Here is a 24,502-nt window from a genome sequence, read left to right on the forward strand (position 1 = left end):
AATGCGCCGATCATTATCTGATTTCTGGAGTAATTGGATATTCAAGTGATCATGTAAACAGCATAATTTAACATGCTTTATCAGAAAACGGCAGTAATCTGATTATGAGAAATCAGATTAACACACCTTGATTTCTCCTCAATACTCCAATGTCTTCCTGCATGTATACAGGGTAATATGAATTATTTCGTTCTTTTACATCTGTGCATGTGTAAACACAATTGAAATAATAGAAAATGGAAATTACGTAGCGAAAGATAACGGGAAATTTGAGTCGTACATACTCCGAGAGAAATCCGATAATGGACTAAAGCATCTAAACCATGGTTCTCAATTATCACATTTCTTATGTGTATGTAAATGCGTCAGATCTGATGATTACAATTATCTGATTATGCCTAGTTATCAGACTTTTATGGTCATGTAAACAGGCTCAGTGAAAGCTTACTTTAAGCGTAACAAACAAAAACTCTTTCCAATGGGTTCATGAATGTGAAGAACAGGTTTTTCCACCTGAGATAAGGTTTTCATCTTGTTGCTCGTTTATGATCTAGTGTTACTAAGAACCCTTTTTTATTTTACAGTGGCAATAGTATGTTCATAGATCAGCTCATGTGCACTACAGAATGTATAGTGATTATTCTCTCTCTCATCTGCCCAACCCTAGATGTGTTGGGCGGATGGGAAAAATACCAAGCAATAATAGGTTTTAACAGGCCGATGATAAGCACAGATCATAGTATATTTGTCTAAGTGGATAGAACGTACATTATATTGAATACCTCTTATTCCAGCTTTTTAGTAAGACATGTTTGTGAATCGGGGAACACCTTTTAATGTGACATCTTTGCTTTTTTTCACTGAAATGTTTCCAGTTCATCTGGAATTGTCATTACTGCCATACAGCAGCTCATTAAAAGCAGACAGTACGGTAACAGTAGTCATCACTGTAGCCTATGTGTAGGACTTGTGATTCAGAGATCCTGCTCTTCTTCGCTGTTTAAACTTCCTGAAACTAACGTGAGCTAACTGTAATTGTAATCTATGACCACTGTGTACCAGGTGTCATTTGTAGCACCTGTGCAACTGCTTCTGTATTGAAAACTATATGTGCCTGAGGTACTATACCCAACTTTTATCCTGTTGGTTTGCAGTTGTTTTTCTATTGAACTGAACAGATGAGTGAGATGAAGTTACTGACTGAGACAAACATTAAAAGAGGTGTAGTAAAAACGAACTTTCTTTTGAAAAATCTTTATTTCTTGTGCAGGTGTTTCAACAGTTAATACATAAAATGGTGTCATGTAAACATCAGTTGATACATATGACATATAAAATGTATAATTCTTTGGTTTAGAGTGATTTGGGCTTTTTAACATGTACAGAAAATCTGGATAAAGGGGAGATAGAAATGTGAGTGCTGGTAAGTGACCATTACTGAAATCTGGCTCATGATTTCCTACTTAAGAAAACCGTAAACCTGTCTGACTCAAATAGTCTCTTACAACTAAAAGGAATCTAAACATATCTGGCCACAAGAAAGGTGCATATAACATACTTTAAATGGTGACTTAAGAACATGTTAACAGCTAAATATTTGTATGTTGGGTACAAACAGCAGCACTGACTGGAGCAAGACCAGGTGAAGAAATGCGCTTGTGCATTTTCTGACTGGTCTGACCACTTCAGTGCTGCACTGAAACACTTAACAGCAGTCACAGGCAACAGGACAACAGTCGCTGATAATAGTTACAGATCTGTAGATTTACACAATGTCTCTGCTTTAAGTTCACAGGGTAACTTATTGTGAAGACCCCGAGGCTTTGCTGGCAGGTTAGCGTGGTAATTAGAGGCACCTATTTGTGTACAAAACTCTGCATAAGGAAGTATCATTCATTCAGTGCAGTACAACAGTGTAAATAAAAAAAAAACAAAAAAAACTAGGAACAGCAAATCACACATCACCAGAGCCATCATAACTTGTTGACAGTCCTTTTTGATTGTTTTGTGTCAAGAAAAAGTGCACTGAAATGAGAAGATACACTATGGGGACTGACAGAAAATATATATTTAGATGTGATATGGAAGAACAGGATGATATAACAGGCTTTGAAGTTACTGGGTGTTTAAGTGGCAGGCCTGCCCTGGTATCTTCTATCTCATTCTCGTTAAAAAAAACTTCCCTCACTCTGTGGATTTGGTTCCGTTGAAGTCACTCTGAGATTCGCCCTCCTCTTCTGAGGCATCTTCGACCACCCTTCGACCTCCTCCCATACGGCGAGGTGCACTGCCAAAGGACGGTTCATTTCCACGCCTAAAGATGCCACAGAGACACACATATACACACAAAGACGCGACACAAAAACATATGGGCACAGTGAGAGGTGTGGATTACGTGACGGTGTCTTGAGTGGATAAAGGTTTTGTTGGAAAACCACTCGTGTTTTACACTACAAGGAGGATGATCGATGAAATACAGAATGTACAGATTGTGCTTCGTTATAGGTTAAGCACGCTGGTTATCTTTGTAACTCATTTGACTCCTGGCTCAGGAAAATGAGTTCGGTTTATGGAAATTAAACCAAGCGCTGAGAAAAACATGGCCACCATCTGGACATCAGTTATACATTAGTTAATGACATCTCGTTTAGTCTGGCGGCTGATGAGCCATATTTCTCTCAGTTCGGCTCAGTGACAGAAATGATAGAAACAGGAGTGTGCAGGGGAGATGAAAAGTTTTGTTGATGAGGAATGGTGATGGGGTTACTATGAGACGCAGAGGTACCTGCTGTGTTACTCCTTGGGTTCAGGGTTGCCTCTGGAATAGAGATGGACATGATTGTACATGCGTGTACTTGTATAAGCCTACATCCACTGTATTAACATGTTGGATTATAACTTTTCACAGAGGACAGTGGATGGCTCATGATCTCTTCAGGTGAAAGACATGTCATTTAGTATTTCACATATGCCTCCTAAAGCTACTATTTATTGTTCACCTTTTTTAGTATCTGTTTACCTTCACAGGCTCAAAGCTGCAAAAGACAACCTGTCACACATAGGACACACATTCATAGATTCTTTGGTCCTTCATCCTACCTTAGTTTGCTCTTGAGAGAGTTGACCTCTCGGCTCATGGCATCATTGGCCTCGGTGGCTTCATCCAGCTCCCGCTGCAGCTTCCTGCGAGCGGCCGTAGCACGCTGAGACTCCTCTTCGGACTCCTCGAGCTGCCGCTTCAGCTGCTTCATGCGAGTATTTGCCTTCTCTGCCTGAAAAATGAGGAGGAATATGCAGACTTGATTGACTGATTTATTGATTGACTGACATCAACAGTCACTCGTGCACACATGTCTTGTTGGTGCAAAGAAAAAAAATGTTCAAGTGCTGTTGAAGTGATTGTACCTGGTCTTTGTACTGCTCTCCTTGTTTTCTTTCATCCTCCACTTGCATGATCAGGTCCTTCAGCTTCTTGTCTTTCTGGCGCATACTCTTGGCAGTAGCCTGCTTCTCCCTGAAAATTACAGGTGATGAGTCAAAGTTACTGAGAAATAAATGTTCAATTAAGTAGTATTGTGATATGATGCAGAATGTAATGGTAAATGTAAGAAATAACATTCCACTTCATAATGGATGTGCAATTATAAATGACAATCCCTGAATGATTTCCATCCTTGACCTGTTCTCCTGCTCCAGCTGCTCTTCAAGCTGTGCCACTTTAGCCTCCAATGCAGAGATGGAGGACTTGAATTTGGACTTGACCTGGCCCTCCATTTCCTGGAGCTTGGCCTTCAGCTCCTTGTTCTGGCGCTCCATCTGCTGCCGAGCGCTCTCGTTCTTCTGGGAGGTGCTGCGCTCCGCCTGCAACTCGTTGGTGAGCTGATCCACCTATGGAGAAAAATGGTTTCCATTTCCATTAAATTGGAAAAAGGGGGTAGCCATTGGGCTGAGTTGACTGATGCTTCGCTCTCATCACCTGCTGTGTGCTCTTCCTCAGCCTGTCATTGAGGATTTCCATGTTGCTCTGCTCCTCCTCCAGCTCCTCCTCAAGCTGGGAGATCTTAGCTTCTAGACGTCGCTTCTCTTCTGTCAAGGCTGACCTGAACATAAGAAACCCAGCAGAGCTCAAACACAACCAATATTTATGGTCTCTTGACACAATTACCTGGGGTAATGACATTGTTACGCACTTTCCAGATGAGTTGCTTGCCAGCTCATCAGACAGTTCATCTCTTTCAGCCTCTGCCTGCTTACGTGCTCTCTCAGCTGCAGCCAGATCCTACAAACAAATTAAATTTCTGTCTAGTATGTCAAGCATCTGTCTCTAATATGATGCTTTCCATGTTAGTTTTCAACAGTGTACCTCCTGCAGCTGCATGAGCTCGGCCTCCAGACTCTTGGCCTTCTTCTCACTCTCCTTTGCGGTCGCCAGCACCTCCTCTCTGGCAGCACGGGCATCTTCCAGCTCCCTCTGATAGTCCTTCATCTGGCCCTGGAAGGTGGTGGAGCAACAATCATCAATACATGTTTATTTATTACACAATGAGTAGGAGTCAAAGTAATCAGATCCTTTACTTACAGTGGGATTTACAGGGATTTAACTAAAAACTCCAGAAAAGACAAAACAAAGACCGGCTCTAACATCAGATTTCTGCTTATTTAACAGCAGAGCAGTGCAGTTTCCAACTTCACTAAAACATGTCACCCAGTGTTACAAACAGAATCTTTAAGTCGAAGTGAAAACTCATGAACTGATTCTCACCTGAAGCTTGCGGAGCTGCTTGATAGCCTCATCTCTGCCCTTATTGGATGTCTCAATCTGTCCCTCCAGATCCTTAATGTCTGTCTCTAACTTCTTCTTTGCTGCTGCTGCCGAGGCCCTCTGCTTTCGTTCATCCTCAAGCTCCGTCTCCAACTCACGAACCTGCAGTCAACAGTCATTTTTGTTTAGCTCACTGATGGAGCTGGTGCAACATTTAATGACAATGCTTTTTTTTCTTTAACCTGCTTGATAAGCTGTCTCTTCTTCTCTTCTCCCATCTCATCGCGTCCCTGGAGGTCCCTCTCAAACTGGGCCTTGAGAGCCTGCATGTTGACCTCCAGACGCAGCTTGGCATCCTCAGCCGCCTGCAGCTCATCTTCCAGTTCCTCTAGCTGGGTCTTCATCTCTTCTACCTGGGCTTCCAGGCCTCGTTTGGACTTCTCCAGCTCATGGACCTGATACAAACATACTATCCCATTAACTACCATATCAAGTATACAACTGTAATTACCAATAGAATCCACAAAGAATGCTTGATAATAGACTGACACTAAAAACAAGCATTCAGTGATGATTTCACCAAAAATGTTTCAGTACTAACATTCTTTCCCACATCATCCTTGGAACTGATCAGGTCCTCCATCTCAGTCCTCAGGGCCTTGTTGGCTCTCTCCAGTTCCTCTCTGGCATCCTGGGCCTCCTCCAGAGCCCTCGCCAGGGACAGAGCCTTGGTCTCCTTCTCTCTGGCCTCGGCTTCAGCACGGTCTCTCTCATCTGCATATTTACTGGAGATACTCTTCTCCTCTGCCAGCATCTGGATGCCAAAAAGGAAGCCATGTATAAATGACCTGTAACAATAGCAATTTTGAAGACACAAATGGTAACTATTCAGCTGACCTGGTCAAACTTTTTCTGCTTCTTCTCCAGGTTTGATACGTTCTGCCTCTGGTTGTCCAGGTCCATCAGTGTGTCCTCCAGCTCCTGCTGCAGGCGGTTTTTGGTCTTTTCCAATTTGTCATATGCGGAGGCCTTCTCCTCAAACTGGGTGTTGGCTGCCTCTAAGTCTCTCTGCAGACGTTTCTTACCTTCTTCCAGTAGCTCAATGTTTCCTGCCATTTCATCCAGCTTCTTCTTTGCATCTGACAGCTGTAGACAGAGGAAGACAGACATGCTTTACTTCACAGCACTGATACCACCTCAGAAGTTTCAATGTGTCATTGCATGTGCATCTCAGCACACTGTCAATCTCAACTGCCATGAATCTAGGAATCAGGTGGTCAATGTTTTGGAGGCAACAGCATGATGAAGTAGTATTTCCTAATTGTGTGCAACATCGTGTACTGTGGAAGGGGAGCTGCAGCACTTAAAAAGAATGCAGCCTTAATCTGTCAATGTACAAGTCTGTACTCTGACCTGAATGTTGAGGGTTGACACGTGTCTCTCCACATTCCTCTTAGCCTCCATCTCCTCCTCGAGCTGTTCCTGCAAGCTGTTCTTTTCATCTTCTGCTTGTCGCAGCTTTGTAGAGAACTGCAGCTTCTGACGCGTCTCTTCAGCCAGAAGCTCCTATAGCCGCAACCAGATAAAAAGCCGGTGTTAAAATCCCAACAGGAAAAATTCCCTGTGTCTAGAAAAAAACATGAAAAGGTTTTTCTGAAAATCAACTTACCTGAGAGTCTTGAAGTTGGGATGTGAGGCTGGTTACATCTTTGCTCAATTTGATGTTCTTGCCCTCTGCTTCATTCAGTAGACTCGTTACACTCTCCAATTCAACCTGGATGATACAAAGATTAGGTTACATGTGGTAACTGTTGAAAAGTCTTAAATTTCTAATGTGAACACAACACATCTTATTTACAGTGATCTTGGAGCAGCGTTCTCCCAGCTCAGCCTTCTGCTTCTCACTGTCATTGAAGCGGGACTGCAGATCTGCCACCTGACCTTCCAACTTCTTCCTCTTGTGTTCCCCGTCTTGTTTGGCTTGGACAAGTGAGCGCACCTCCATGGTTAACTCTGAGGTCTCCTTCTCCAGAGCTTGTTTAGCCTTCTCCAAATTGGACTTCACCTAAGCAAAGGAGGGGAAATAAAACTTGACTTCAGTGTGATTATCCACACAAAACACATATTTTTGCCCCCAAATCGTGCTCTACAAGCTCCATACTCGTTTGGACTGCTCCAGCTGCTCTGTGAGCTCCTCTGTGGCCTGAGTGTGTTTCTGTCTCATCTCCTGTATCTGAGCCTCATGGGTCCGGTTCTCTTCCTCTATTGCTCTCTTCAACAAGGTCACCTCCTGTTCACGTTTGGCTCTATAGAACATAAAGATATGCACTAAAACAATATGACACATTTCAGCCCCCTCTTAAATACCCAACACATGTGGGCAATGTGTTGGTATTTCCAGTTTTGTGGGACAGACCTTAGTTCCTGCTGGGTAGCGGTGGTGTCCAGTGTGTCCTCCAGCTCTGATTTGAGGGCCTCCAGCTCCTCCCCGAGATCTCTCTTGATTTTCTCTGCCTTGTTCCTGGCTGCCCGCTCTGAGTCCAGGTCCTCCTGCAGGTCTGAGATGTGGCCCTCCAGCTCTCTGATCTTCTTCAGAGCGTTATTCTTCTGAGCTGACTCATCTTCTAACCTGAGAGGCAGAGAAATTCATGAAGTAGGATAATGATAAGCAGGATGAAAAAGCCTAAATAGCATCCAATAATTTATGAGGTGATGAAAAGTACTAAGCTGTCTTTTAGCAATTAATAGTTACTAAATGGACAATAAGTCCAATTTGGACTTTACCTGGCCAATGCATTCTGTAGCTCCTCCTCTTTCTTGGCAAGCTGGGCTTTGAGGTCAGCAATCTGAGCCTGTAGATCAGCTATCTGCTCTTGCAGGTCATTGGACTCAGCCTCCAACTTGCGCTTTGCCTTGTCCAGCTCCTGACGACCCTTTTCTTCCTTCTTCAAGCGGACTATAAGAGCAGCAGAAGGTAAGAGTTCAAAGAAATCCAACCTTGTACTAATTTTATATGGTATTAATTCTTTTTTAGAGGTTTGTAAGGCCAGTGCATTAAAATGAATAAGAGATAACTACCCTCCAGCTCAGAAATCATGGACTCGTGTTTGTTTTTGAGTTTAGTGAGGTTCTTGGATTTCTCCTCTTCTTCAGCAAGGTTGGCACTGAAGTCTGCAATCCTTTCCTCCATCAGCTTCCTCTCCTACACAACAATGCAAGACATACGTTTATCAAAATCCACTATGTTTTTAACACAGTATTTGACTAATTTTAGTTGCACTCTGATCAGTGCTCTTTATCCACACTCACCTTCAGCAGCTTGTTGTTCTGATCCTCCATCACCAGGATGTCATCCTCCAGCTTTTTGATCTTTCCCTCACAAGTAACTTTCTCCAGTTGTAGCTTTTGCCGCGCATCTTCCTCCTCCTCCAAATGTTCCTCCAATTCCTACAAGAATAAAACATTGCCATCCAGTTTCTTTAACTCATCACATTGTTAGAGAACACAACTGAGCATGGACAATAACACTGATAAGCAAGAACTGCAGACCTGCATCTGTTGTTGCATCTTCTTCTTCTCCACCAGCAGTCCTTGAGCGCGTTCTTCCTCTTCATCCAGCCTTGCCTCCATCTCATGCAGGATCTCCTCTAGCTCCTGCTTCTTCGCCGCAAGACGGACCCTCATCTCCTCAGCCTCGGCATACAGTTCTGTCTCTGCTTGGAGCTGCTCTTGAAGTGCGTTCCTCTCCTCAATAACCTGAAATAGTCAACCATCATTGTGTCTGTATTATATAACTATTAACACGTTCACTTCAGACATGCTTTATCTACACAGGGTTTTGAAATATCTTTATGTCTTTTATTCTTTACCGATGTGTGTTTCAAGGAAATTTCCTTCAGCTCAGTTTCAAACTTTACAGCAGATTCTTTGGCTTTCTGCAGCTCTTCCTCCTTCAGACTCATCTCTTCCTCCTGACGGGTCACTTGCAGCAGAGGCTTGACCTATAGATCAGAAGGATGAGCAATATCTTTGTTAAAAAGGGGTAAAAAGACTAAGCTTGGAATTTTCTTTCCAAGCATAACCCAAGCATGTTAATTAAGCAACGATTACACAACTACAAAGAAAATATGAAAGAAGTCAAAGTGTTGTTGCATGAAAGTGAAGAATGACTCAGTGACCTTTGTGAAGAGCCTCCACCACTGCCAGTTCCTGAGTTTGAGGTAGGCAGCACAGTTTCTCTGGATCACTTTCATGGCTGTCAGTTGCTGTTGTCTCTTGGCAAATGCCCTATGAAAATAAAACAGTAAAAGGACCAATTAATTTTGAAGATATTTCTAATATACAGCAAAGGAAACCAAGTACAAAACAGCATTCCTCTATATCACCAAAAACAGCTTTTAAAATCACAGTAGGCTAAAATATGTGTGAATGGGCTTGTATTTACGTACTTTCTTGCCAGGAAACCTCTAGCCTGGGCTTGGAAGGCAATGATGATCACTGTGATCTTCAGATCTCTCTCCTCCTCCAGCTGGGCCAGAACTCCTGTGCGGAAAAAGATCTTACTCTGTCCTATCCTGTACAGGTTCGGGTCCAGGTCTAAATGCTTGATCTGAAGAGAGAGGAAATCTATGTCAGACAAAATGCAGAGACCCAAAAATACTGCATTTCTAACTATTTGTAGTTGGTGTGTTTAATCTGAATTTACCATGAGGCAGCAGGCTTGTTTTCCATCCATGAAACCTTTGGGAATAGCGTTAGCAGCAAGGATCTCATATCTGTTAGGAGACAAAGAAGTTTACACAAAGATTTCTGGGAGGTAATTTATTTGGGGAGTCTGCCTAAAGAGAATTTAAAGAGTACTTGAATAGCTTATGTCCAGTTTCATTAATTTAACATTTAATTGAGTAAAGTAAAAACACTGAAATGTCAAATCTCAACTAATCAGCTGTTGAAATATTACAAAAACAAAATTCTCTGTAGGTGGATTATCCACATAAAATAATACCATTTTCTTAAGCATATTTGAAAACAATGTTATGGGTTGGTGACGCCCATCAGATCCAACTCACCGCTGGCGGAATTCCTGAAAGACAATTCTGTTGGGGAATCCTTGTCGGCAGATTCTGATTCCCTCCAGCACACCATTACACCTCAGCTGCTCCAAGACCAGGTGGGCATCCAGTTTCCCAGCCTGAAAAAACACCATATTTGCATCATTACACAGGTTGTAGAGTGGAGAAATACATATCTTCCTGTCAATACTGAATGGCCAGTGCTTCACCTACAGAGGTTCAGAACAGTAGTGGCACTCAGAATGCATTGGGTGACAGGGCTGTCCACAGCGGATAGAGAAGGTCAAACTACTCTGAAAAATTGCTTTGCTAAATACCAAACCATTGCTATTTCAATACTTTAGACATTAAAATGCTCATGTTTCATGGTTTTCAGAGAGGAACTTTTGAGATGCTACTGTTGATGATAGTGCACACTTCTTTACCCTCTTCTCGTGGTTGGGGATGATGCATCTGACAAAGTTGGGCTGGGTGTTGTGCAGTGTGGTCATGAGTTTGGCCAGAGACTCCTTGTAAAGCTGTCCAACAGTGCGGAACATTCCCTTCTTTGTCTTTGATGCACTCGGCATGGAGGTGTCCGACATCTTGGCAATGGTGTCCAGACCCACCACTCTGTCCGCTGCGGTACACAATACATAAATAAACAAAATCTAAAAACATCTTATATGGTCTAGATGTGTTTGTACTTATAATCTGTTCAAATTAGCTGGACGTTTTCTGTGTTTTAGTACTTTGTGTCTACAGATTATATCTGCATCTGTTACTGTCTACAGTGATTTTTGTGATACTTTGAAAGTAAGTCAAATATGCAGTCCTACAAACAAGACTGTAATATAAAAATGTTATTAGAATTTAACTGTAAGGTTTATTGTTGTGGTGGTGTTATGTCTTTATTCTATACCAAAATTTATTAATCTAGCATTTACAAAAATGTTAAATAGTTGCAATATACATGATTGATATTTCAAATGATCATCGATTTAAACTGCCCATCTCACCATCTTTCCACAGTTCTTGCACAAACTGGCTGGATGAGTTCATGAGAAGAGATGTGACATTGTCATTCAAAGGGTCCATATTCTTTGTCAGCCAGGCTGTAGCATTGTAATCCACCTACAATCAAAACATTGTTGATGTTATTTTAGAATTTCTAAATCTCATTACCTAATGTATGACTCTAGAAGTTAAATGCTACTTCATGTTATTATGTACAATACATCTCCTCACAACTCACCCTGCCAGCATAATGGAAAATAGAGAACTCTGTCTTGTCTTTGAGCTGTTTGGGTTTGGCAAATTTCATATGGTTCCCTTGGGTGTTCAAGAGTTTCTCAACAAAGGAGATATCTGTGGCTTTGGGAAACCAGCACTCTTCATCCAGCAGGGCCAGGATGCCTGGAGGGTTGTTCTGCAGAGAAGATGAAGGAATGGCTGAGCTTGACCGTCTTAAAAATATATCATTTATTATTATAAAACATACATTATTTGCTGTAGACAAGGTAAGAGAGATGAAATAAGATATTTGGCTTTTTATTTACTGGTCTTTCAATGAGCTCGATGCATGGCTGCAAGTCAAGGCCAAAATCAATGAAGTTCCACTCAATGCCCTCCCTCTGGTACTCCTCCTGCTCCAGGATGAACATGGTGTGGTTGAAGAGCTGCTGCAGCTTCTCGTTGGTGTAGTTGATGCACAGCTGCTCAAAGGAGTTGTCCTGCAATAACCAGATGTTTTGTATGAATATCCTCTACATCTTTGTGTCCTCACCTTGTTAGCATGCCTGTCTTGTCTGTGATCAACATGTCCACACCTCAAAGATCTCAAATCCAGCAATATCAAGGATTCCCAGGAAGGAAGCTCCCTGGCGTTTAGTTTTATCCAGGGCCTTGTTGACTCGGGCAAGAATCCAGCGGAACAGACGCTCAAACACCGCTTTGGCCAGAGCTTCAATAGCAAAATCAGCCTAACAAATAAAAAGACAAAAATATGTTATATGAGAAATGTGGCAACCTATATTCTAAATTATCTATTATGTGTCATTATTGATGTAAGTTTGGTTCGGCCGACAGACTTTGTAATACCTGCTCTTTGGTCTGTGCCTTCTGCACCACCTCTCTGCCCACTTTGATTCGAGGGGTGAGGATGGCACGTGTAAAGTCTGTCACATTGATGCCTTGCAGATGACACACCTTCTGGGCCGCTAGAATCAGACAGGTAGGTTTGTAAATAAAGGTGAAATATGAAATTACTCTGTCTAGTTGAGTATGTGTAGAGGGAAGCGTCTAACCTGTATTATCTGGCATTGTCGCCTGCTCCTGGTTCCTCTCCTTCTTGAACTCAATGTTTCCCAGCTGCATGACAGTGGAGCACACCTTCAGGATGTCTGAAACACACAGAATACAACTGTTACTTTACAAAGAAACCCCAGCTGGATAACACATGGATTTGATACCAGACAAGTGTTCAAAGAAGATCAGGGTTATCATTGATACCAATTCTCTCTTCGTCAGTGAAGCCCATGATTTTCATAGCCTCCATGGTCTCCTCATACATCTCATCATCTTGTTGGCCGGGGATCTGGACATGTCCCGCACTGAGGAACCGGTAACTACTAAAAGGCTCAAGAAGAAGCTCCTCTGCAAATACAACACACAGAAGTAGATAAATCAACTGCATATAATACTACAAAAAAAAAAATCACACCATTATGAATATTATGGGGCTTGACTATCATTTTTATTTGATTAAGGTCTTTTTTCTTAAGATTTTGAAAAGTATAAATAAAATTACATTTACTATACTACAAGCATTTTTCCTCTTTTACCCCCCCCCTCCAGAAACATTACAAATTCCAGAGGAAAAATTAAAACAAAAAAACAAAACTGGCAGAAAGTTAGAGAGAAACATACATACACAAATACATATTACACATATACACTACACTCTACAAATTAATCTAATTCACGTTTATAGTTTCAAAGTGAGCTAAGAAAGGTTGCCAGGCATCAGAGAACTTCTGAACTGACCCTTTAACAGTATAGCAAATCTTTTCCAGTTGGACATAGTACATGACCTCTTTCACTCAGTGACCATACACCAGTGGCTTTGGTTCCTTCCATTTTAGCAACATCATCCTTCCAGCTATGAGAGTACAGAAAGCTATCATGTTGGCTTGTAGTTTAGTCAGGCTGACATCTCTTGGGTTCACTCCAAACAGGGCATTGGCTATCATTTAAGTATTAAATAAAAGTTAAGATTACTTCTCTTACCGTGCAGTTTATCCTTAGCACCAGCAATCATGTAGTAGAAGATGTGAAAAGCTCTCTCTGTCTTTGCCTGTCTGATACAACGTGACTTCTCCAGCAGGTCTGAGAGCATTCAGCTGTTAAAGAATAAATACACACTCTGCACCTGGAGAGGGGTTCAATAATCTGCAGTACAGTTTGTGATGATCTCGGTGAAAGTCCCATTATTCAACACTCCTCTTTTTTATCTGTTTGTAAATCAATAACAATAATCCAAAACATTGATGTTATATCTTAAGTGCTAAGCTACAGTGTGGAAGTTAAACAGTTTTGTTTAGCTAATGACACATCAAAAAAAGAAAAATGTTTGAAAGCAAAAAATTCCATAATACTGCAACTAATCTTTAGCTCAAATATCATGAAAAACAGGCATTTTCTCTGCTAAAAACCTGTATTACCTTGTTTTACAAATGTAAATACTATTCTTGGATTAATAAAAGGTGTCATTACAAATAAGTCTAATGTACTGCAGAGAAACTACCACAATAAGGAGTTGTATTTACATACCAAAGTCTAGTGGATTGTGTGATTCTATTGCAACAAATATCTGTTCAACATAAAAAGTGACAGCATAACTCAGGATACAAGTCTCAATGTTGGCTCCAACGATGTAGCCGGTCACATCAAAGTTGATACGGATGAATTTACCCTGTGAAAGAAATGAGCAATAAACACATTCAACAGCAAAATGAAATACACAGTTGATCAAATAGAGTACAGGCAACATCAAACAGAGTTAACTGTTATTATCATTAACTGTTATAATAGCAAACTCACAAATCGAGAAGAGTTGTCATTTTTGATGGTCTTTGCATTTCCAAAGGCCTCCAGGATGGGATTAGCCTGCAGGAGCTGTTTCTCCAGCTCCCCCTAGTGATGACAGTGATATATAGTTCATCAAACATCAGCATTAACAGCAGACTGCGCTGACAACTGCCTACTGTGGTGGTGGTGGTGGTGGTGGTGGGCAGTGGGTGGTGGTGGTTGGTGTAGAAATGACAGTTCTAGCTGTTATTGGGTTAGGGTAGGATTACTGAAGAGAGTGAAGGAAATAATAAAAGATTAAAAACTTGGACTGAGAGACCATCTACAAAACTTATGAGTAATGCTACACTACCTGACAGGATAATTTATTTTCTTGTAATCTCCTTTGAAATATTAGGTAACACAGACACATGACCGGCAGAGTATGAGGATAATATTGTTAAAAGGTGGGGAAAATGGTGCTGACATTGTGGAAACAGAAGGTGGACAGAGGAGTGCGGGTATGCAGGGTCATAAAGAGGCATCTGGATTATACCACCAGCCCACAACCTTACTGGTAATTACTGTCAAGGACTTTGTATCAAACCTGGTGGCAAATTAAAGTAATTCTGTTACACAAACAGCCCTCTGTAGATGTGATTTGCTTCCATTGTGACCTTGGGGCCTGTGGACTGACTGATGGGTAGAGCTGGTTGCTGGGTTTGGGAAATGAGGCAGACACCCTTTCACTTTGCATCGAGCTAATCCTGTTGATCAAAGCCGCCTGTTTGAATAACACCAAGGTCAGGCGCTGAAGATCTCTGCCTTAAATACACTCTAAATTAGAAGCTCTCCATTCACCTATCCTGTAAATGAGCTAAAGCAATGAGGAGTCACTTGTGTATATTATCTAACTACATATGTCAGAGGACAGCAGTGGCATGTTACTGTGTCAGGAAATCTAACTAAATGTGGTCAATGTTAGTGATGCACATAGTTTAGTTCTTTAATTACATTGTAAAGTTGCTATTTTTGTGTAGTTAACTATTGAAAGTGCATATGATTTGTCTTTTAACAGTAAGACAAAATGTCCACTTGAAAAAGTGCAATAAATTATTTTCATTAGTTTAGCCTTAGTCATATTTTGCTATAGTTTTTAATGTTTCAAAATTTACACATCATTAATACTTGAAATTATGCAATAACCTCAACTGAGTGATATATTTTTTTTTAACTCCAATGTGTATTATTTTTTTGTATTACAGTACATATACATTAAGTTTGATAAGTAGTTCAAAACAGAATCTGAGTGTCAGAGCAACAAAGGTCCATGTTCTTCTCACTAATCTTGGCACTGATTGTATACACTGTACATGGTTGTATGTTTCAGGTGTTGGTATGTTAATACTTCAGCTCAATTTTAACATATTCCAATTAATTTTTGTCTAATCCACCCAAGAACTGTTCTCACACAGTGAACTAAATCATAGTCCATTTTGATTGTTTTGGTGTATTTGGTGTGTTTGGTCCAGGGGAAGTTTCACACCAGCAAATTTAGTTTGAATCAGACTGAGCTCAAACAACGTAGGTGAGAAAATGTTAACTACTTCTGATGATTTCAAAGCACTGAATATTAGCAAAATCATTTTTTCACAAAATGTCTCATACTATCATGAAAAAGGTTGTTTAATTTACAGGAAAAACAAGACAGATACAGACCAGCAGATGAAGGGCAGTTCAGAGTTGGCAAAGCAGACAGAAGGATCCTTGTCACTGGGGCAAAGAAAGGAGAGAAAAGAAGAAAGGAGAAAAACAGAGCACAGCAAAATAGCAAGAAAGTCAGCTAATGGGGACAGCTTTTCTTTGGAACATTGTTTGGGTACAAATACTTAAGAGAGATTTGGAAGCAGGTCAAGGTCAAGGGAAGAGGGACAGAATAGGAGACAAAAGATGTCCCAGTGGTAATTCTATTAAAATAGGGTCTGTGGGAGCCACAGGGATCAACCAGCAGCAGCATTTTCCTCTGGGGAAGAGGCCCTGAGGATGAGCAAGGACGAAGGCTAACGGAAGCATCACTTTGTCACAGAAATGAATTCTTCTCAATGCCTACACTAGACCTGGTGTAGGAATCAGATACATCTACCAGATGAGTCTGATACGACTCTATTTCAAAATGATTTCTAGTCTGATGATACGTTCTGTCTTAGTCCCTGATGTGTATCGAAGTCTGGTTGGACATCCTGACCATAATGTTCTGAATACACCGTCTCACATACATGCTCTGCTTACCCTCGTCACAGATCTGTTAGCTAATTGGCAGTGGACTGCCAGTTTTAGTCACAGTGGAACATTTCATCGTGTACAACTAGTTTTTAAACATTCAAAAATATTTATCATTGCATTTAATATAATTGAAGTCATCACTTAAACTTCTAACGATGGATTTTTATGATTTTCAGATAAGAAAAAAAAGAGTGAAACTTTGTATTGAACAGCTCAGTCTGACTTGACTGCGGCTTTGTATTTCTGCTACAGCCCTAATATTTTCCATTAAAAAAACAAACAATTAACACATTAATGAAAAGGAAACATGTTCACATATTTCCAAAAGTATCTGGTGAGTTTAATTTACCAGCTGGCTCAACATCCCTAGTTTTGTTACTCTGTTGAAGGTTTCTCCACTTGCATCCAGAGGCATTTTGGTTTGTGTCAGTTGTCCATGCCTCTTGGAAAACCAAAATGAACTTAGACTTTGCATTATTTCTCAGGCAAACTATGATACTAATTATTGCAGTTTGGAGGGCATGATGATAAACAGGATTGAACTGACCAATGAACTGAACTAACCATGGAGGCTGAACTTATTTTTAGAGTGTTAATAGTCCTGTAATCTCAGTGTTTTCACACGGTGCAAACAGAAAGGACCTCTAAACACTACAGGGCAAGAGAGCCAATGCCCCGTATCAGGGAAAAAGAAGAATGAGGTGTAGGGGAGGTAGGGGAGGGGGAGTTCGGTGACACATCAGGACAATATGTTGTTTAATAGACAGGAGATGGGCATGCTCACACTGTGCTCATTGATCTGTGAGAAACCCTTTCACTGCTAGGGAGGCTTCATCTGATCTCCACCAGCAGTGAAAGTGTGTTCATAGAAGATGGATGACAACCAGATAATCCAGTTGAGGACTATGCAACACTAGATGTCCTAACTGAAGGATTCTGCAGGTCGGAAAAGTGACTACGAGTCAGTATTATGATGATGATCATGCAGTCTAAATCAGCTCTCGTTGGGTAAGATACAGAAATGATTGTTAGGGAAAAACACCTCTAACTCGAAAACAGTAAGATCCAGGATCTTGAACCTTTGGTGTAAGAAAAATTTAAAAAACAGAAAAAATCTGTTTTTAATAAGTCAGTGACACTATCTTCATGCACTTTTTAACCTAAGGAAGGAACACACACAAACACCACACAAAAACACACTCCAGGCTTTCTCCTTTACTCACGTAGGCAAACTGTGATCCTGATTGTTGCTATTTGGAGGAAATGGCGATATACAGGATTAAACTGGGCAGTTGATCACCTCCTCCATAAGAGTGAGAGAAGTGTTTGGCAGATCCTAACTAGTCATATACAATGATCTCTTCATTGGGATACTTACAGCACTGCTGTCCTTTTTGCCTTTGTGTGAAGAAGCAACAACAGCCAGATATTGGATGACCTTTTTGGTGTTCTCCGTCTTTCCAGCACCAGACTCTCCACTAGAGAAGAGAAATTAACAGCATTTTATTATTTAGTTATTTCAGCTTTTTACTTTTAGATGCCATTTCTTAAAGCACAAGGATGATCATAGTCTTCATTTCATTACAATTTAACCCATCTCCACCCCATCTGTTGCTGTGAGGTAACATTAACATTAAACAATGAAAAGAGTTGTGGATAATATTATACATGATCATACATCAATATCAATATCGATTTACACCTGAAAAGCAGATTGGGTGAGTGAGTTTGCTAATGATGTTGATATTGTATGACAACAACTGTCGTGTTAAATGGACATCATCTAATGCATATTGCAAAAAAAAAAAAAAAACTAAACCCCACAGATTTTTGTCTTGCTGTCTTACTGCTGAAAACTGACAAAAAAAAAAAAAAAAAAATTGCAGATTCTACTTGGACCTGGTCATAAGTCTCTTATGTGTCTCTTAAACAAACCCTGTCTCCCAGACACAAGCCTCTTTATTCCAAAGGATTTATCCCTGTGACTTATTCTATGAGGTTTCAAAGTCTAACCTCTAACCGTACATCTATGATTTAACTAACAGTTGCAGATACATTCAGGACGTCCTGTCCTTTAAAACCATTTATTACTCACACATTTTCAAACAGGAGCAAAAAATTTTTTTTTTTCTTTCTTTTTTTTTTTTTTTTAAACGTGGCCGCTCTTCAGCTCTTCAAAAGACAGAGTTGAACAATCCCAGAGCTGTCAGCCTGCAGTCCAACACAGACACATCCTCCGGCATGGGCCCATAAAAGGCATGGGATGCTCACTGTTTTGGAGCTTGGCAGCTCCAGAAGGAATCTAATTACTGTGCTGCTCACATCTGTTTAGGACAGATGACATTCAGGCTTCTATAAGCCACTAGTGGCACAGAATAACATCAGGTGGGAGTTTTTATTCCACAGTGTCTATTAAACTATCTCTCTCTGCATGTTCTGCTTTGGATGAAAAGGTTTTCATAACAATCTCAGAATTATTTGGATAGAAAAAAGGGTGAGCCCACGCCTGAAAACTTCAACAGCCAAACTCATTCATATGACTAAAATGAATGTGTTCTCATTATATTTCATGGTGATTTTGTTATTATTATTATTATTATTTTTTAACCTTTCTCTTGAAATACTGAATATCTTAAGACTCTCCTAGTAACAGAAAACATGCAAAAAGAAAACAAGAACTCTGACAAAAGAACAGTGTTGTTAGAGAAAAACAAAAGAACAAGAAGAACAAGAAATACGGTTTTGAGACAACATGAACACTTGTTAAATATAATAATCCAAAAACATAATCTAATAATCTGATGCCTTTGAGACCAGGGTTTCTCCTTCATAGAGAATTAGGAGGTGGATAACTACAGCTGAAGCATTAGAGCTTTATCAAACCTTAATACTACTTTGCTGATGTAAACTGTGAGCTTGTAGATAAGACAATAAGACGATCATTAAATGTGCCATCTCAGTAATGCTGAGATCCTGTTTTAATTTAATATTTGTAATAGTCTTCAGTCTATAATTATTAGAACTCTTAAAATAGGCTTGTAAAAGGCAAGAACCAGTTAAAGGCATGGTTCACATGATCAACACCACAAAAACCTTTATGTCAAAGCAAGATCTGATGAAGTTGTGAGTCTGGGGCTTGTTTCTATGCTCGCTTGTTAAATCGTTAAGCGTCCATATAAATGCGTCCATTTATCGCATTTTGCGCTATCCTGTTTCTGGCCTAGTTGGTTAAAAGTCTGCGCTCACTAAGTTTGGCATCACAGGGCTGATTTTAGAATGAGGATATATTCTTGTAGCTTCATTCACTTTATTTCTGCCAAGTGTTTCCTTTGAAATATTATTTACGTTTGAAAAAGAAAATTTTTAACAGAAGTCTGACAATATCTTTGAGGATATCAGATTTTTCCCCTGGACATTTTGCACCTGACAGCAGAGGTTGCAGGGGGAGGGGCTCCACAGTGGAGGTCCTGCAGGCAGACTTCTCTCAAAACAGTGGGAGTGGAGGCATTCACATTTGTTCATTCACATATAGTTGTGTTCGCTAATGATGGTTCAGCGAACACAATGAGCCCAGAAACAGATTTTGCGTTTGTTAAGGTTCTGCATTCGCTGACCCATCGTTAGCTTGATATTTGTGATGAAGGGTGTGCTAACGGGCACTTTCACTATTTTACCCAGAAACGAGCCCCTGTATCCTCCAGAGCCTCCCTGCCACTAAATATTCATTCATTCATCAGTCCATTTTTTCACACTCACTCAATGACAAAGGATGTTACTCTGCTGAGATTAAATATCAACTCCCCAAGAATGACTTTAGCCAGCTTCCAGCTATTTTCCAAAAATAGCAACACATTTTTTTCCCTTAACCTCCTAAGACCCAGGACATGTCAGCAAAGTACAAGCTTTTTTGTTTTTTATTAAATAAGTGCCTATATTGGAAACATCATGATGCAACAGTTTTTACAGATGAAGTTTTTAAAATTTTCATGGAATGTCCTTTGTGGTGGACAGCTTTCTTTTCTTTTTTTTGTATAAAGTTGTGAAACTCTTGTCCACAAATGTGGACAGTGGGTTTTAGGAGGTTATAATCTGGTGCAGCCCTATGTAATAAACTGGAATGCTGTGTTTAAGAGGGGTCCAGGCAGCTTTGTGGCCAAATTGATGCAACAGGAGTTGCAATTAGTTCTAATTATTCTAAATATTTCAAACTATTGTACTTTCTCATGAATTACAGTTGCTTGGCAAGAACCATGTAACATAATCTAATCCAATAATTGATTCCTTTCTTCAGCAATAATATACTTATTCATTCATTCATTCATTATCTGAACCCGCTTTATCCTCACTAGGGTCATAGGGGTCGCTGGAGCCTATCCCAGCTAACTATGGGTGAAGGCGGGGTACACCATGGACATGTTGCCAGTTCATCGCAGGACTGACATATAGAGACAAACAATCACTCTCACATTCACACCTATGGGCAATTTAGATTTATCAATTAACCTAGCAGTGCATGTCTTTGGATGGTGGGAGGAAGCCGGAGTACCCAGAGAGAACCCACGCAGACACAGGGAGAACATGCAAACTCCATACAGATAGGTCCCACCCCCATCAACTGGTGTTGGAATCAGGACCTTCTAGCTGTGAGGCACGAGTGCTATCCAGTGCACCACCGTGTCGCCCTAATGGGAGTAATATACCTATTTTATTTTTTATTTTATAATGTACTTTTCTTTTCTTTTTTTTTTTTTTTACACGATACAAAGTAATGTTAAGAGAACCTCCCTATCTCTGTATCTCTGTCTTGCCATAGAGTTATACATCCAGTGAATTAGTAGGATTTAGGAAGATATAATTGCAGAAATGTTATATAATTTTTCTAAGCATGTTTTCATTTTGGCAGCAGGGATAGGCTCTGGCATTCCTATGACCCTAAAAAATGTTTTCATTTCATCAGTAATAACATGAAATGAGAATTATACTATTTTTGTTGTCTCATAATGTGTTATTTATGTCTGCAAAGGGAGCGAGTCCCCTCCTCTGCCATTTTGTGCCACAATATTTCTACAGTTGCCCTAAATGGACTTTCTCATTTGTTTGGTTCTATATATTTATAGCAGGTGGCATCCAGTATTAATATGTATCAGTGTCACCTACTATGTGCAGGACCAGAGCTAATTTCCTGTTAACTAAAAAGCCCAAAATGGACAAAATGAACACTGTTTCTAACAAGGGACCTGCATGTTATTTATAGTCATTGTAGGGGAGTGTGGGCCATTCATTTGGTTTGATTATTGCACTTAATGTCATAAAATATCACATGGCAAATCTTAATAGACTCAAATCTGTAGCAAAAGCATGTTACATCATTTTAAAAGCTCTGTCATACACTATGTACATTTCTTGACTGATGTTTTGACCTAAAAAAAATATAGGATACATAGCATGGAATCTTCTACTACTACACGTCAAAATATCAATGAACATTAAATATTACACCCCATTGATGACAGCAATCTATAATAGACTGCTGTAAAAACATTTCCCACCAACACACACAACACACAGGGCAATTAAACCCACACACAGGAGGAGGAGGATGTCATACATGGCATTCCATGTTTTGCACCAGAAACGTTTCTCCCATATATGGCGCCAAAGGCCTGTTGAGGTCCACACCAGCTGCAGCTCAGACTGAAATGTCAAAGTCACTGCTTGATCTTCACTGATTGTGGAAAAAGATGTAGAGTCTATTACAGCTCTGGTGTGTCATATTACTTTCACCATTCCTGAACAATCACTGTTACTACATGAAATGAAGCGAGTCTCATAGGAACTATCTGTGCCATACTGTTAAACATTAGCCTGACCACAGACATGGATAAATGTAGCAGAACTGTCCAAAACGTCCCTCTGACAAAAACATCTTGATCATTGGGGAAATGGATAATGTGATCAGAGAATTTGCTGCATCCTGACATCACTATTATGAATCTGGATTTACAAGAAGCCTTGAATACATCCCAGAGAAGGAAAAGCCCTTCCTCTCATTTTCTCTGCTCCTACTATTTGATTGCAAGAAACAAAGGTGCTTCAGCTACCAAAGGAAATACTGTAATCTGCAGGTTAACCTGTGATGTGCGACAACTGTAGACTATCATTTTGTCTTTTTAGGGTAGACATATACTGATTTCTCTTATTTCATTGGTGGTACTTGGGTTCTTCTATGAAACTGTGTTCATTTTGGTATCTGGCACTGTACCAGCTTTTTAGACCCAATAATAAAAGAAGTTTAGATGTACCTAATGATGACCTCAGATAAATGCAAAAAAAAATTATACTCTTGCTCTGAGCCATCCCAAAATTAATGATTTTTTTTAAAATAGGACCAAAATTGGGACAGGAAAAGCTACCTAGGTGTCAGTGCATTTGATGTGGACCACATGCTGTAAATGGTCTTATATACGACTATAAATAAAAACACTGTTAAATTTATTGATCCTAGCGTTTTTTCTAATCCAGACATGTAGGGTTTTCATGAATTGGCAGTCTCATTACAGGTCTCATGTGTAACCCATTGTGTCCACTCACGTTACACGTGGAACCTGCCCATTTAAACACAAATAAATTGTGAGTGATTTTGCAACAGCAGTCATTTTTGTGAAACACTCTGCCTGGCATAATAAGTTTGATCCCCAAAATGTACCTATGAGAGAATAAAAAGATATTAAAAAAAATAGTAGCGCATAATTTTCATGTCCTTTTTACTGTGTTACATGCTGATTTTTGTATAAAAAACAATATAAAAGAATATAAAAATGTGTTTTATCTGAAAAATAGTTTCTCTTCTGTCTCAATAAATACTTATTTTTAAAATAGACCCAAAGTGCTTCCAAACTTGCTTCATAACATTAGTCTACATCTGGTTTGAATTTTTAGCCTCCATGTCCTGTTTTTAGGGACCAGTTTCATAGAAGCACCCAATTGCATTAGAGTTCATGTGCCAGAGGGACATATGTAACTTGAACCGTAAACTGGGCTAACACACAGTGTTTCTAAAGTACCGGTAAAAAAGACTTATAATGAATGACTCTACAGTTTCAAGCCAGTCCAAAATCAGATGACTGTGAGACAAAGTAAGATCATGTGTCCCTGGATGTCCCGTCCCCTTAGTCAAAGTTCTCGCTAATTAGTTTAGAACAAATAAACAAACAAAATGGAGCCCAAACATTTGAAGAGCTAATCTGGTTCTCCCATCAGGATACAGGGCATACTTCCTGACCGAGGGTCTGAGAGAAGAGAGAGGCCACAGCCCTCTGGGAGCACCATTTATGCATTAATACACATCCACTTTAGCTCCATTTAAGTATAACAAAACTTAATAGTAACTTCAGATAAATTAAACTGTTCTTCATCCATCCCACAACATCGTCAAAAAAAGTTTCACTGTTTTATTACAAATCATTCCTGCTGGCATAGTTCTCAAGGGAGTGCGTTAAGAGACCACAGAGGTACCTCATTTGTTGCTCATTGTTTACACAAGCATTATGTAACTGTTCCTCCACACATACACATCAGGCTTTCTCCTAGAGTTAGAGTGACACATGGAAAAAGGTTAGCGAAAGATGACAAATGTTGGAGGTGACAGATTTACACTTACGTGCAGAGAATAGACTGGTCCTCCCGATCTGTGAAAAACAGAAAGTTTAGGATGTTAAATTGTTTAGAGTCATTCTTCAAATACATTGCACAGTGTGTTACAGTTTACATTACTTATAAGTGTGTTAAAATGAGCTGAAATATATGGGTTGTTTTTCTTGTTTTTTTTTTATGCTAGCCTTCAGGATATTTGTATTGTTTTGCACAATGCATCACTACACATCTGCAAATAGCACAATGAAAGCATAACTTTTTTTCCAGGAATAAAGATCAATTATTTGTTGAACTTAGGACACCAGTTTGGACTGAGTTCAAGACGCTGTGTGAGGAAACAGTAACTCACACAAATACTTTGATTTTTAACCATGAAAATCAACTGTGAATGTGCTGAGCAATGAGTCATTACACAATCTCCCAAAAATACTCCTGGGAGGATACACTGAGTCCATGTAAGGCTATTTTGTAACTTTATCCTTCAGTACTAACCACCCATGGGTGAGTGAAGGGGGGGACACTGGTGAAGGAATGACAAGTTTGCTGTCAGTTTGATTCTAATATTTAATCACATGATGCTGCAAAAGCGAACCAGCGTGGGAAGATGGTTGTGGGTATTTGCTCACTTTTCCTCTATTTCATACAGAGAGATGCTTCATTCATGTGCACATTTTTAGTGTGATAT

General features: G+C 40.0%; 1 protein-coding gene across 3 annotated transcripts in view; it reads right to left on the minus strand.

Annotated features, from left to right (window-relative positions):
* Positions 1-575: 575 nt before the first annotated feature.
* myh11a (myosin, heavy chain 11a, smooth muscle) overlaps positions 576-24,502 on the minus strand; it is a 32,548-nt gene continuing 8,621 nt past the window's right edge. Inside the window, exons 4-43 of one of the 3 annotated variants that reach the window (XM_030134368.1) lie at positions 23,825-23,852; positions 17,543-17,642; positions 17,388-17,414; positions 13,915-14,007; positions 13,723-13,786; positions 13,102-13,200; positions 12,325-12,468; positions 12,120-12,215; positions 11,914-12,032; positions 11,643-11,795; positions 11,373-11,546; positions 11,069-11,242; positions 10,833-10,947; positions 10,260-10,453; positions 9,832-9,953; positions 9,468-9,537; positions 9,211-9,371; positions 8,941-9,049; positions 8,632-8,763; positions 8,312-8,518; positions 8,072-8,209; positions 7,841-7,964; positions 7,547-7,718; positions 7,179-7,391; positions 6,924-7,068; positions 6,621-6,827; positions 6,432-6,536; positions 6,176-6,328; positions 5,660-5,908; positions 5,364-5,576; positions 5,005-5,217; positions 4,763-4,924; positions 4,364-4,492; positions 4,191-4,279; positions 3,977-4,100; positions 3,680-3,888; positions 3,406-3,514; positions 3,100-3,272; positions 2,786-2,818; positions 2,178-2,314 (exon numbers count right to left, since the gene is read on the minus strand). In XM_030134368.1, the coding sequence (XP_029990228.1) occupies positions 2,794-2,818; positions 3,100-3,272; positions 3,406-3,514; positions 3,680-3,888; positions 3,977-4,100; positions 4,191-4,279; positions 4,364-4,492; positions 4,763-4,924; positions 5,005-5,217; positions 5,364-5,576; positions 5,660-5,908; positions 6,176-6,328; positions 6,432-6,536; positions 6,621-6,827; positions 6,924-7,068; positions 7,179-7,391; positions 7,547-7,718; positions 7,841-7,964; positions 8,072-8,209; positions 8,312-8,518; positions 8,632-8,763; positions 8,941-9,049; positions 9,211-9,371; positions 9,468-9,537; positions 9,832-9,953; positions 10,260-10,453; positions 10,833-10,947; positions 11,069-11,242; positions 11,373-11,546; positions 11,643-11,795; positions 11,914-12,032; positions 12,120-12,215; positions 12,325-12,468; positions 13,102-13,200; positions 13,723-13,786; positions 13,915-14,007; positions 17,388-17,414; positions 17,543-17,642; positions 23,825-23,852 (5,333 nt within the window). In that variant the 3' untranslated portion in view covers positions 2,178-2,314; positions 2,786-2,793. Of the gene's footprint in view, positions 2,315-2,785; positions 2,819-3,099; positions 3,273-3,405; positions 3,515-3,679; positions 3,889-3,976; positions 4,101-4,190; positions 4,280-4,363; positions 4,493-4,762; positions 4,925-5,004; positions 5,218-5,363; positions 5,577-5,659; positions 5,909-6,175; positions 6,329-6,431; positions 6,537-6,620; positions 6,828-6,923; positions 7,069-7,178; positions 7,392-7,546; positions 7,719-7,840; positions 7,965-8,071; positions 8,210-8,311; positions 8,519-8,631; positions 8,764-8,940; positions 9,050-9,210; positions 9,372-9,467; positions 9,538-9,831; positions 9,954-10,259; positions 10,454-10,832; positions 10,948-11,068; positions 11,243-11,372; positions 11,547-11,642; positions 11,796-11,913; positions 12,033-12,119; positions 12,216-12,324; positions 12,469-13,101; positions 13,201-13,722; positions 13,787-13,914; positions 14,008-17,387; positions 17,415-17,542; positions 17,643-23,824; positions 23,853-24,502 lie in introns of all 3 variants that reach the window. The other 2 variants (XM_030134349.1, XM_030134359.1) reach the window with 2 other exon arrangements.

This window comes from Sphaeramia orbicularis, chromosome 1, assembly GCF_902148855.1.
Source record: "Sphaeramia orbicularis chromosome 1, fSphaOr1.1, whole genome shotgun sequence".
In the NCBI taxonomy this organism is placed as follows: Eukaryota; Metazoa; Chordata; class Actinopteri; order Kurtiformes; family Apogonidae; genus Sphaeramia; species Sphaeramia orbicularis.